At 41.8% G+C, this 14,038-nt stretch overlaps 1 protein-coding gene across 1 annotated transcript; it reads left to right on the top strand.

Annotated features, from left to right (window-relative positions):
• The first annotated feature begins 12,110 nt into the window (after window positions 1-12,110).
• LOC110152873 (keratin, high-sulfur matrix protein, IIIA3) lies at window positions 12,111-12,876 on the top strand. Its single transcript, XM_020916690.2, has one exon. The coding sequence runs from the start codon at window positions 12,158-12,160 to the stop codon at window positions 12,554-12,556; it is 399 nt and encodes a 132-aa protein (XP_020772349.1). The 5' UTR covers window positions 12,111-12,157; the 3' UTR covers window positions 12,557-12,876.
• The last annotated feature ends 1,162 nt before the right edge of the window (window positions 12,877-14,038 follow it).

Here is a 14,038-nt window from a genome sequence, read left to right as displayed (position 1 = left end):
GAGGTGGCCAAAGTATTGGAGTTTCAGCTTTAGCATCAGTCCTTCCAATGAATTAGGACAGAGTTAATTAAAACACATTATACCCTTTAATACTGCTAGCTCCCTTTTGGAAAAAAGGATATTTCTGAGGGTGGAGTACATGCCAAAAAATTGCCTGTAAAGAATTTAATGTACTCAATTCCTTTCACTTAATACAACATTTCCAAGTTATAATCATAGACCGGTTATATGTCCCATTGAGTTCAGTTAAGGAAATACCATGTTTCATTGTATTTTAAAAAAAACACTTTATTAAGGTCTGATTGATGTATTAAAAAGTTATATATATTTAGTGAATACAACTCAATGAGTTATAAATTACTGTATTTTTAAGAAAATATGCTGGATCTGGATGGTGTGCTATGTTTCTGAGCGTATCTCTCAGAGTTTTCCTCATAATTCAAATATCTCCTCACTTAACAAATGTCTCCTCACTGAACAACTCAAATGTCTCCTTCTCTTCACTCACTTAACATAACTTAAATGTCTCCTCCTAGGAGGTTGGAATTTCAGAGTTCAGTTTTTAAAAAGATTCTTTTAATTGAAGCTAATTTGTAGTTTTCAGCAGTTCTCAGTTGGGGTACACACTAACTCGGGGTGGGGGGCACATTAATACTGAATTCTACAAAGAAGATTGAAACCTACCCCATGAGTAAGTAATGGCAAGATTTCCTGATTTAGAAATTGAAATAGCAACACCTTTGGATAGTGTCCACTCCAGTATTTTAGGGTTCCCTTGTGGCTCAGCTGGTAAAGAACTTGCCTGCAATGTGGGAGACCTGTGTTTGATCACTGGGTTGGGAAGATCCCCTGGAGAAGGGAACAGCCCCCCGCTCCAGTGTGGTGGCCTGGAGAATTCCATGGACTGTATAGTCCATGGGTCACGAAGAGTCAGACACGACTGAATGACTTTCACTTTCACTTTTGGATACTGTCAGAAATTACTTTCCAAAATAATGTTCTATGACTTGTCTATAAAAATATTTAAAAACTGAACTAAAAGTTAAAGCAGCATTATAGCATCAAACATTCTCAACTACTAAAACACTTTCTGTGCTGGCTAGTTCCAGGATGAGAAAGAAAGGGGGAGCTCATCTGAAGGAAACATATGGACCACCTTCTCCACAAGGGTAATTATCACATGTAGAAATAAACTGAATATATAAAGATTGTCTCAGTTGCCAATTGCTACATTACAATCCACGCCAAAGCTTAATAGCCAAACACAGCAACAATTTTTTATTTCTCACAATTCTGTGCATTGACTGGGCATTCTGACGATCTTTTCTGTCCTCACTCATACCACTTTGCTGATCTCAAAATTTAACTGGAACTCAAAGTTCCAAGATTTACATGTCTGTTAAGTTGACTCTTCCAGAAAGGAAAGGAAGATGCTTGAAGACTTCTTAAGGCTTAGATTCCAGAACTCATATAACACTATTTCCACTGTTGTGCTATTGATCAAAGCAAGTCATGAGGCCAAACCAGACACAAAGAGTAAGGAAACAGAATTTACCTCTTGATGGGACAAACTGCAAGACACGCTGGCCAGTTCAGGGCTGAGGCAGAATGCGGAAGCTCTACTAAGTCAATGTCAATCCTGAGGATCCCTTCCTTCCTGTCTTCCACTTTTTTGAATACAAAGTAAAAACATTGATTCCTAAAAGATGATATGGATTCCCATCTCTGAATTACAATGAGGAAGTTTCGGCTACAATTATTGGCAGAGGTGGGGCTCCATGTAATGACAGCTCTTCATATTTAAACGAGGAGAAACAAGGAAAATGAGAACTTCCAGACTGCAGAATGGTCCCATGTGTGCACTTGACATTAGCTCCTCACAGGCTGTGAAAATTTGTCACCTCCTAGTAACAAAAGTACTCTTGCCTGGAGGATGCCATGGACAGAGGAGCCTGGTAAGCTGCAGTCCATGGGGTTGCTACAAGTCGGACACAACTGAGCGACTTCACTTTCACACATTAGAGAAGGAAATGGCAACCCACTCCAGTGTTCTTGCCTTGAGAATCCCAGGGATGGGGGGCCTGGTGGGCTGCTGTCTATGGGGTCGCACAGAGTCGGACACGACTGAAATAACTTAGCAGCAGCAGCAGCAGCAGCAGCAGCAGCAGTAACAAAAGAGACTGTATGACCCCTACACACTTGAGATTTGATATGATGAAAAAAGCCAAAAGAGATTTTTTACTTAAAAAATCAAAACTACAAATGTCAAGAGGCAATGCTACTCTCACAATCTGTCCCACATTCTCTTTCCTCCACTGTGTCCACAAATCCATTCTCTATGTCTGCCTCTCTATTCCTTCTCTGCAAAGGACCATAGCATTGGCATATATACACTGCCATGTATAAAATAAGTCGTTAGTGGGAAGCTGCTGCATAGCACAGAGGGCTCAGCTCAGTGTTCTGTGATGACCTAGAGGGTTGAGGTGGTGGGAAGGGAGATTCCGGAGGGAGAGGATATATGTGTACATATAGCTGACTCATTTTGTTTACAGCAGAAATGGACACAACACTGTATAGCAATTATAGTCCAATAAAAATAATAATAACTAACAGAACTACAAACTACCAGCCAAAAAATAAATGTCAAGTGGCAGAGAGTGCCATCTCTTTCACATCTTTTATCAAGAGACTAGACTATTGAAGCTTTGCAGAAGACATGGAAAGAGACTCTGAAGCTAAAGAGTTCAGTGTTATTGGATTGATTTCAAAAGACAGAGACCCCCAAACATCTCTCTGATTTAGGAGGAGGTATGGCAGTTAAAACTAATATTTACTATGGATTGATGGAATATTTACTCTGCAAAAAGAATTCCTGAAGAACATTCAGTCAGTCAGTCAGTTCAGTCACTCAGTCATGTCCGACTCTTTGCGACCCCATGAATCGCAGCACACCAGGCCTCCCTGTCCATCACCAATTCCCGGAGTCTACCCAAACCCATGTCCATCAAGTTGGTGATGCCATCCACCCATCTCATCCTCTGTCGTCCCCTTCTTCTCCTCCTGCCCCCAGTCCTTCCCAGCATTAGGGTGTTTTCCAATGAGTCAACTCTTCGCATAAGGTGGCCAAAGTATTGGAGTTTCAGCTTCAACATTAGTCCTTCCAATGAACACCCAGGACTGATCTCCTTTAGGATGGACTAGTTGGATCTCCTTGCAGTCCAAGGAACTCTCAAGAGTCTTCAACACCACAGTTCAAAAGCATCAGTTCTTCGGTGCTCAGCCTTCTTCACCGTCCAACTCTCACATCCATACATGACTACTGGAAAAACCATAGCCTTGACCAGACGGACCTTTGTTGGCAAAGTAATGTCTCTGCTTTTAAATATGCTATCTAGGTTGGTCATAACTTTCCTTTCAAGGAGTAAGTGTCTTTTATTTTCATGGCTGCAATCACCATCTGCAGTGATTTTGGAGCCCAAAAAAATAAATCCTGACACTGTTTCCACTGTTTCCCCATCTATTTGCAGTGAAGTGATGGGACCAGATGCCATGATCATAGTTTTCTGAATGTTGAGCTTTAAGCCAACTTTTTCACTCTCCTCTTTCACTTTCATCAAGAGGATTTTTAGTTCCTCTTAACTCTCTGCCATAAGGGTGGTGTCATCTGCATATCTGAGGTTATTGATATTTCTCCTAGCAACCTTGATTCCAGCTTGTGCTTCATCCAGACCAGCGTTTCTCATAATATACTCTGCATATAAGTTAAATAAGCAGGGTGACAATACACAGCCTTGGCGTACTCCTTTTCCTATTTGGAGCCAGTCTGTTGTTCCATGCCCAGTTCTAACTGATGCTTCCCAACCTGCATACAGGTTTCTCAAGAGGCAGGTCAGGTGGTCTGGTGTTGCCATCTCTTTCAGAATTTTCCACAGTTTATTGTGATCCACACAGTCAAAAGCTTTGGCATAGTCAATAAAGCAGAAATAGATGTTTTTCTGGACTCTCTTGCTTTTTTGATGATCCAGTGGATGTTGGCAATTTAATCTCTACTTCCTCTGCCTTTTCTAAAACCAGCTTGGACATCTGGAAGTTCACGGTTCATGTACTGCTGAAGCCGGGCTTGGAGAATTTTGAGCATTACTAGACTAGTGTGTGAGATGAGTGCAATTGTGCGTTAGTTTGAGCATTGCTGCTGCTGCTGCTGCTAAGTCACTTCAGTCGTGTCCAACTCTGTGTGACCCCATAGACGGCAGCCCACCAGGCTCCATGGTCCCTGGGATTCTCCAGGCAAGAACACTGGAGTGCATTGCCATTTCATTCTCCAATGCATGAAAGTGAAAAGTGAAAGTGAAGTCACTCAGTCATGTCCGACTCTTTGTGACCCCATGGACTGCAGTCTACGAGGCTCCTCCATCCATGGGATTTTCCAGGCAAGAGTACTGGAGTGGGGTGCCATTGCCTTCTCCAGGTTCAAGCATTAACTAATGATAAATAATGACACATCACAAGAGGAAATGGACCTCCACTGGTTCACCCTCATAATGGTTTAGACCTTCCTATTGCTGGGAGTCCCAGGGATTTCTCTGGCCCAAGACAGATGATTTACTCAGCCTGTTATCCCTACACCATAGCAAAGACTAAAATTGGATTTTAAACTCATTTATATTGTAAGCAGTTCTACATATAACTTTTGTTTTTCTTCTATCAACATTCACAAAAGAAGAAGATTCACTGGGTTTCTCTTGCTAAGAATTTCCAGTTCTGGCTATCTCAGATGAGAGATCCTTCCAGACTCTTTTGTAATCTTTTGGGCCCAGTAAGGGAGTTAAAACCCTAGCCCAGAGTCATTGGTTCATATCCAGAAGAAGCTCCAGCATAAGTTCACAGATTAAAAAATTTGGTCTTAAGTTCCTGCTTCATTCTGGAAATTTTTGTTTTCTTTCTTTTTAAATTTTTATTAACTTCTATATTTTTAATTGGAGGATAATTTTTTTACTGTAAAAAGTTGGACTTACTTTACTTCTATAAACATTACAGTTTACAGACTTTTTACGACTGAACAACAAACATTTTCAAAATTTCTTTACAATTTATTGTGTTGGTTTCTGCCATATATCAGCATAAGTCAGCCATAGGCATACAAATGTCCCCTCCCTCTTGAAACTCCCTCTCACTTCCCACCCCATCCCACCCCTCTAGGTGGTCACAGAGCACTGGGTTTGAGCTCCCTGCATCATACAGCAAATTTTCATCAACTATCTCTTTTATATATGGCAGTGTATATGTTTCAGTGCTGTTCTCTCTATTCATCCCACCCTTTCCTACCCCTACTGTGTCCATAAGTCTGTTATCTATGTCTGCATTTCCACCGCTACCCTGCAAATAGGTTCATGAATACCATCTTTCCATATATATTGGTTAATATATAATATTTGTTTTTCTCTTTGACTCACTTCACTCTGTGTAATAAGCTATAGGTTCATTCACCTCATTAAAACTGACTCAAATGTGTTCTTTTTATGATTGAGTAATATTCCATTGTATATATGTACCACAACTTCTTAACCCTTTCTTCTATCAATGGGTATCTAGGTTGATTCCACGTCCTAGCTTTTGTAAATAGCGCTGCAGTGAACATTGGAGTACATGTGTCTTTTTGAATTATAATTTCCTCAGAGTATATGCCTAATGGTGGGATTGTGGGGTCATATGGTAGTTTTATTTCTAGTTTTCTAAGGAATATCCATACTGTTCTCCATAGTGGCTGTTTCGGTTTACATTCCCAAAACAATGCAAGAAATTTATTATTTTAAAAATTATATCCAGGGACTTCCTTGGTGGTTCAGTTTAAGACTCTGAGCTTCCACTGCAGGTGACACAAGTTCAATCCCTGGTTGGGAAACTAAGATCCTGCATTGTTGGGGTCCTTTAATGGACCAGAACCTGGTGGTACGGAGTCAACGATAAGAAAGTAAAAGAGAGAAAGAGAGAGAGAGAGAAAAAAAAGACCCGGGGACCTAAGCTCTAATGGAACAAAGGTGCTTTAATGATTTTTCTATGAGTATATACAGGCTGCAGTACAAGAAACTTCTTTCAGGAATGATAGAGTTCAGCAAACCAAACATACTGCAACGGTTCCCAAGGGAACAAGGAGTAATGTTAGTCACAAGGTCAGGAGAAAATCCATATCTCAAGAAAGGGGAAGGGGACTAAGCAGTTTTGTCTTAAAGAGACTGTTTACTAAAGGAGACCCAAGCCTGCCTCACACAATGACCTCAGTCCCTGGGAGCAGCGTGCTGTTCCGCTTGAAGAGGGACAAAGGACTCATGAAAGACAGCACGTAGGAATCCTCCCGTCAAACCTTCCCTGACACTGCATGCCATGGCACAGCCAAAAAATAAAAGTGATGTGGAGAATGGGAATTCTTTTGCAGTCCAGTGATTAGGACTTAATGCTTTCACTGCCATGGACTTAGGTTAGATCCTGCAAGCCACGCAGTATGGTCAACAAATAAATAAATAAAACAAAGAAATTATATCCAGAATCCATATATATGCATATATATAGTCAGAGGGGAGATTTCATATCAGTTTGGTATCCATGTTGCTGAAGTCCTTCAATTAACTTTCCTAGCAGAAAATTTTGTCTGCTAGTCATTGAAATAAGTGGTAGAGTACACAATGAAATATGATTTCTAATGAAATATTTGATTAAATCAATAGCTGCTTTCATAAAATCAGTGCCATTCCTAGACTTTTCCCTGTTGAACACCTAATCAAAGACACAAACTATTAGGAGACAGATAACATGAATTTCTTTTGGAGAAACAAGGAAGCCCCTGTTTAATCAATGACATTTCTTGGTTGCTCAGGATGAAAAGAGTAAGTAAAACGAAAGTTACACACATGAATAGAGATCCAGAGGATGAAATCCAATTGGACTTTCTAAAAGTCTTTATCCAAGCTTCATAACAAAGGTTATAAAGTAGCTAATTTGCACTCTGGCAGATTAGATCACACTTCACTAATATTTACTGTCTGCCTCTCCTACCTCTCTGGGAGAAGTGTCCTCTCCCCTTTTCCCATCCATGATTTGGACTTCACCATGTGATTTGCTTTGGCCAATGGGGTATTAGAACACACAACCCTAGCCAAGATTTGGAATGTGTTTGCATGATGGGAATTGCTTCCTTGTGCTGTCAGGAATAGGGTTACCAGGTAAAATGCAGGATGCCTCATTAAACTGGAATTTCAGATAAACAACAAATATTTTTTTATGTAAGGATGCCCTGTGCATACTTGCACATACGTGCATTAAAATATTATATACTTACACTAAAATATTATTTGTTGCTTATTTGAAATTCAAATTTAACTGAGGGATGTGTATTTTTATTTGCTGACTCTGGAAACATGAATTCAGAAGGAAGTCCAAAACTAACCCATGGCTAGAAGCCAAGACCAGCCTTAAAAATCAGCCAAACTCAACTGAACTGCAGACAAGTGGCCAAGAAATAAATACTTGCTATTGTATGTTATAAGAGTTATTTGTTATGCAGCAAGAGTTGACTAATTCAACTGTGGTGGCAATGAGAAACTAGTAAATATATCAATTGGTATGAAGAGATTAACCAGATAGTTTTCCATAAATAAAATAACAATAGGGGAGTGCCCAAGTGTTTTGCTGGACTTGATTTTATCTCAAACTTTCTGGAAGACTAGGTCAATAATAATCTCTAGGTTTATAGATAAGATTAAGTTCTTGTTTTGTCGCTGATGGCCCAGGCAGGATGTCTGCCTCTTTGAGAGTTCGTGTGGCTGAACACTGTTTGACAGTTCCACTACTGGCATCCCCATAATAACCAGCGAGAGCCACGGGCACACCCTACCTCCCCAGGAGACACTCCAGGACCAGCAGTGCTGCACATGATTGTTCCATGGCCCAGATGAGGAGAGCTAGGGAGCACGCTTTGGGGGACCCAGTCAACAAGAGAAAGTTCCTGCCCACAAAACTCCAGCACAACAGCCCCAACATGGACTGCAAGGAAAGGTTGCTGACCAGACAGAGGTAGAGAGTCAGGATAACCCCCTGGAGACCAACCATCACCCCAGCACATGGAGCAAAGAGGAGTGGGCCCAACTTTGGTTCATCTTTGGCACCACAGACCCAGTCTTACTTTATGGAGAACATGCAGTTTGTGTAGTGGGAAAAGCATGTGCTAATGTGTAAGCAGAGCCAGATATTCGTTTCCCTCAGCATGCACTCATGAGGACAGATTTTCCTTCCATAGCTGTGGAGAGTCTAAACACAATCCACAGAGCATCTTCAACCCCAAGTCAATTTCAGGAGCACAGGTTTGGACTGTCCCTCTTTCTGAAGAACATGAAAGGTACCAAGTCTCACAGTTGAAAAGGATCTTGACTACCTAATGGACTGGGTGTATAGTGCCTGAAAAGAAAAAAAAGAAAAACCCTGTAAAATAAGCTTTAAGACATTTATGATTTGCCATATGAGATGCAGTCTCTATTTTGATATTTTTTTATTGAAGTTTAGTTGATTTGCAATATTATATTGGTTTTGGGTGATCGGCATGATGATTCAATATTTTTATAGGTTATACTCCATTACAGGTTGTTGCAAGCTAGTGGTTATGGTCCTCTGTGTTGTATGATATATCTTTGTTGCTTATCTATTTTATACAAAAACAGTTCATATCTCTTAATCCCCTGAAAGGGAAAGTGTTAGTAGCTCAGTCGTGTCTGACTCTTTGCGATCCAATGGACTGTAAGCCCACCAGGCTCCTCCATTCATGGGATTTCCTAGGCAAGAATACTGGGAGTGGGTTGCCATTTCCTTCTCCAGGGGATCTTCCTGACCCAGGAATCGAACCTAGGTCTCCTTTACTGTCTGAGCTACCAGGGAAGCCCCTTAATCCCATACCCCTAATTTTATTTTGAAATGTTAGGATGTGCTTCTCCCCAGGTCATGGTAACCCCCACTAGTCCCTGATAGACACAGTGCTTTCAGGAACAGGACCATCATAGACCACTTTGTTCATGAAGCTGAAATTGAAGGACATGCAAGATATCTCAATAGTTTATTTAAAAATAAGTGAAAATATTTTTAAAAGCTCTTAAGAATAGTAAAAAGTGAAATTATTCATCTTAAATTGAAGAAAAATCGCATTGGATTAGTTGGAGGCTAATTACTTTACATCATTACAGTAGTTTTTGTCATACATTGAAATGAATTAGCCATGGATTTACATGTATTCCCCATCCCGGTCCCCCCTCCCACCTCCCTCTCCACCCGATCCCTCTGGGTCTTCCCAGTGCACCAGGCCCGAGCACTTGTCTCATGCACCCAACCTGGGCTGGTGATCTGTTTCACCCTAGATAATATATATGTTTCAATGCTGTTCTCTTGAAACATCCCACCCTCGCCTTCTCCCAGAGACTCAGATGTATAGAACTGACTTGTGGACCCATTGGATTTTGTAAGCATGTTTGTTAAAACATAAGTTTAAGGGTCAGACATACTTGGGATGAACCCAGACTCTTGAGAGCCGTGTTATTCCAATTATTTAAGAACTGTATAACCTTGGGCAAACTAGTTAAATGTGCTGAGGTTCAATTCTTTTTCTACAGAGGTAATAATATGTAACTCATTTGATTGCTATGATGACTAATAAGATAGGTGAAGATACCTATTATAGTCCCTGGAATGTACATGTGTGTGCATGTGTGTGTGCATGCACATGCTCAGTTGTGTCTGACTCTTTGAAAACCCATAGACTTAGTCCACCAGGCTCTGCTGTCCAAGGAGTTTTCCATGCAAGAATACTGGAGTGGGTTGTCATTTCCTACTCCAGGGGATTTTCCTGAACCAGGGATCAAACACACCTCTTCTGTGTCTCCTATTACTCAATATATATAGTAACTTAAAGTTCTTACATACTGAGAAGAAAAATGAGTGCTGAGAGCATCAGCAAACAAAACAATTCATCCAGAGGGAACTATTATAAACTGTTCTTAGGGGGAAATGGGTATAAGCTTCCAGTAAGGGCCTAGTTAAGAAATTCCTTGTAAAACTGTGATACATTAGTTCAAAGGACTATTGAGGCCAAAAATGTCCACAGAGTGTTAGTCGTAAATAAAAATGTTATTTGTAAGCAAGTCAGAATATATTATCCTTAGATCAAATTAAAATGTGACGTTGCTGACAATATTTCATGTAATTCTAGCCACATTATGTCAGAGAACACTTAGTCCGTACAGTAAAACTCAACTAATATTATAAAAGGAGCCAAGAGAGCATCTTGGCATGAGGAATATAGAGAATGAACTTGATATAATTCACATTTATGATATCTTTCATGATATCCTTGAAGCAAAAATAAAACTGATACCCTCATGACAACAAAAAGCCTCCTCCTTATAGCTCAAGGGGGTAATTTGAGGACAAATGACATTTTAAAGCATTTGATTAGTGATTTGCAAGCTCTTGGTCCTTCTTTTTCCATTTAGTACATGGCTGACAGGACAGGATTCTTCTTTTTTTTCAAATTCAAAGGAAAAGTGTAAATTTACTTCATACATAAGATACAAATTTATAGAACTCATCAGAAAGGGTAAAGTATAGGGTGAAGGTACAATTGAAAAACTATAAAAGGAATTAGACAAGTGCGTCTCTCACAGAGCCGCAGTGTGCTACCAAGGGAAACCAGAAAATACTGTAAGACCTGGGAAAAAGCAGTCCCCCCGACCCCATCCTAGCTCTAATAAGTCAAGCTCTATTGATCCTCTGTGCTGGTGCACAGACCTGACCTAGCACGCAAGCCCTGAGGCCCTTTATCTGTCATTGGGGTAAGTTGTTTCCTCATTTGTTTCCAGTTGGGGACTTCCCCAGTGGTTCAGGGGTGAAGAATCTGGGTCGAGAAGATGCCCTGGGGAAGGAAATGGCAATCCACTCCAGAATCCCATAGACAGAGGAGCGTGGCGGGGACCCCAGTCCATGAGATCACGAAGAGTTGGACACAACTCAGCGACTAAACAACAGCATCACTCTAAGTGATCCCTACTTGAGATTGTCAATTATATCCCAGTAAAACTGGGGAAGGAAAAAATACTGAAGATATTCTCTCTTCTGTCTGACAACTGTATCATCTGCAGAGCCTAATAAACAGAGAAGTCACAGTAGAAGTTGTTTACTGAGGAATGAGGAGACTGGGGACCCCATTAGGTGACCATGGTGAAATCACATGACCCTTTTTGTAAAATGAGGAGATATGTGTATAAGTTCTCTGCCATCTCTTTGCAGAATCTACACATGGCACCCCAACCCCATTGTCATGGCAATGACAACCCCAAATAAATTACACAGGTAAAAATTGCAATGGATCCTTGATGAGTGTTTCATCATTAAGGTAGAGGTTGAGTTTGGTTTGGACGGTGAGGAGGGTGCAGAATCCACCTGGAGGTGAATGGGAAGGCACCAACAATCAAGGCAGGATCACCCAGGCCCTCCTGGGGAGGAGTGATTAAACCATGTGGCAGACAGCCTGGTGCCATGTGGTCCCTCCTCACATGGCAAACCACAAACCTGCCTTTCGGTGAGTCATGGAAGGAGACACCTGGGAAACAGGTGCCAACTGGGCTGCACCAGAGTGCTACTACGAGCCTGTTACCTTCATGTGCATGGTTGTAAATACCAGGTCACTGTTTGGGTGGCAATTATGGGAGTCTTTGAAGTCCAGAAATAAAATGCTAACTACAGGGCCAAAGGGTAAAGCAATTAGATACTAGTATAATTTGGGAAACACATTCTTTTTTATATGGATTAGAATATTTCAAAGGAAATTTCATTAGCTTCAAATCATGTGGCTTGATTTGGTGAATATAAACAAAACAAGAAAATAGAAAATATCTGTGGGGTGTGTGCGTGAATATAGGGGTAGAGGGTTACCCAAACTGATATTAGTCAATGCTAAATCCTCACTTAATTGGCTAGAATATTAACAAGGAATGGCATGAGTCTTTGGGGATCATCAGCTCCTGGCCAGGGTATATAAAGGGCCCAGAGCAGGAGGAAGACACTCACACCTGAAAACACTCAACTCCTCTCACCAGCTCAACCCCACTCAGCCCCACACACCACCATGACCGGCTCCTGCTGCGGCCCCATCGTCTCTTCCCTGAGCTGTGGCGGAGGCTGCCTCCAGCCCTGTTTCTACCGCGACCCCTGCTGCTGCCGCCCCGTGTCCTGCCAGACCACCGTGAGCCGGCCCGTGACCTGCGTGCCCCGCTGCACGCGCCCCATCTGCGAGCCCTGCCGCCGCCCAGTCTGCTGCGACCCCTGCAGCCTGCAGGAGGGCTGCTGCCGGCCCATCACCTGCTGCCCCTCGTCCTGCCAGGCCGTGGTGTGCCGCCCCTGCTGCTGGGCCACCACGAGCTGCCAGCCCATCTCTGTGCAGTCCCCGTGCTGCCGGCCCACCTGCTGCCGGCCCGCCCCCTGCCGCACCACCTGCCGCACCTGCAGGACCTCCCCCTGCTGCTGAGACCCCACTATCCCATAAAGCAACATCCTGGAGCCTAAGCGTCCACTCTGCATTTTAATCACGTTGAAAGAAAAATAGACATTTTTTCATAAGGTGACAATAGTCATTTTTATATTTTACCATCTGATATATAAGCAGATGTCCAATCAAATTTCTAGGTGTCTCCATCAACAGAAGTCACTATGGATGCTAAATCCATCTTTAAAAGTCCCCAGAGTGAGTGTTGCAAACCCATTCTGAATTCCAGAGGCTGCTCAAACTCTCTCCTCCATCTTTTGTAATGTGTTTGCATGCTTATTTTTCAATAAACTGATTTTTTCCTGTAATCTCCCCGCTACCTGATTCATTCATTAGTGCATGTTTATTGGTGTACACAGATGAACAATCAATGAAAAGAAAGACAGATGGAGAGGATGAAGGAGACAGGAGAGGGAAAGAAGAGGTACTAGGGATCCACATAGGAGTCTTAACCATTGGTACAGGACTGTGAGACTAGTCCTCAGACTGCCCACGTGCCTAGGAAATCTGGGCACACTAGGTCCTCCGTGGCTTGTCCTTTGCCCACATCTCCAGGCTCACGTCTCAACACTCCCCAACTATATTTCACTTTAAACAACTCTGAACTTCTCACAGTAACTGGCACAAGTCACGAAGTTCCATGTCTTTGCTTTTGTCATGTTCTTCATTTAATCTGGAACATCTTTTCATCTACCCCTTCCCTCCACCCTCTCCACCTACCTAACTCTGAGTCATTTCCAAGATTCAGCTCAGTCCTCTCCAATTGTTCTGTCCTAAGCCCTCCATTACACAAACACACATGTATAACATGCATGAACGCACATGCACACACCCACAAGCTATAGATGCCCCTAAGTTGTGCCAATAACATCCTATACTTCCTTCCCTATTCACAAGGAATAGTATTGAGATTATCTATTTCTCTACCTCCAATGAAGGGGCCACAATTTGCCTGGTTCCCATTACTGAGGTCGATGTTTAGAATATAGCTGGTACTCAATTTCTATTTATTGAATCAAAATACACTAGAAGGGAATTGTCTTTATGAAGAGAATTCTAAAAGCTATATATTTACTTAAAGCAAAAAATTCATCAGTTTAACTTAAATTTTCTGACCTCCAGTTTTCCCTATCTACAAAATGAGAAATTTAATATTTATCAATGTAGATTTCTGGGTAAGTTAAGCAACTTAATGAATATAAAGTGCCTGGCACATAGGAAGCACCCCTACTGTTACCAAACCAAATTTGGATCTGCTCGCTCATGCACAGTAAAACAAATCTTTTGACACTGCATTGTGGTGAAGAAAAGTACAGAGTTGATTGCAAGCAAGGAGAATGGGCAGCTTGGGCTCAAAAGACCCGAACTCCCCAGTGGCTCTCAGGGAAGTGTTTTTCAAAGCAAGGTGAGGAGGAGGGTCTTAGGGTCCAGGATCAGCTCACACTCAATTTTCTGATTGGTTGA

Source organism: Odocoileus virginianus, chromosome 17 (genome assembly GCF_023699985.2).
Source record: "Odocoileus virginianus isolate 20LAN1187 ecotype Illinois chromosome 17, Ovbor_1.2, whole genome shotgun sequence".
NCBI classification, from domain to species: domain Eukaryota; kingdom Metazoa; phylum Chordata; class Mammalia; order Artiodactyla; family Cervidae; genus Odocoileus; species Odocoileus virginianus.
Note: the sequence above shows the minus strand (reverse complement) of the source record. Positions and strands in the feature narration are given on the sequence as shown.

Excerpts from the sequence above, each read along its gene's own strand:
- LOC110152873 (XM_020916690.2), top strand. The coding sequence starts at position 12,158 with ATGACCGGCTCCTGCTGCGGCCCCATCGTCTCTTCCCTGAGCTGTGGC.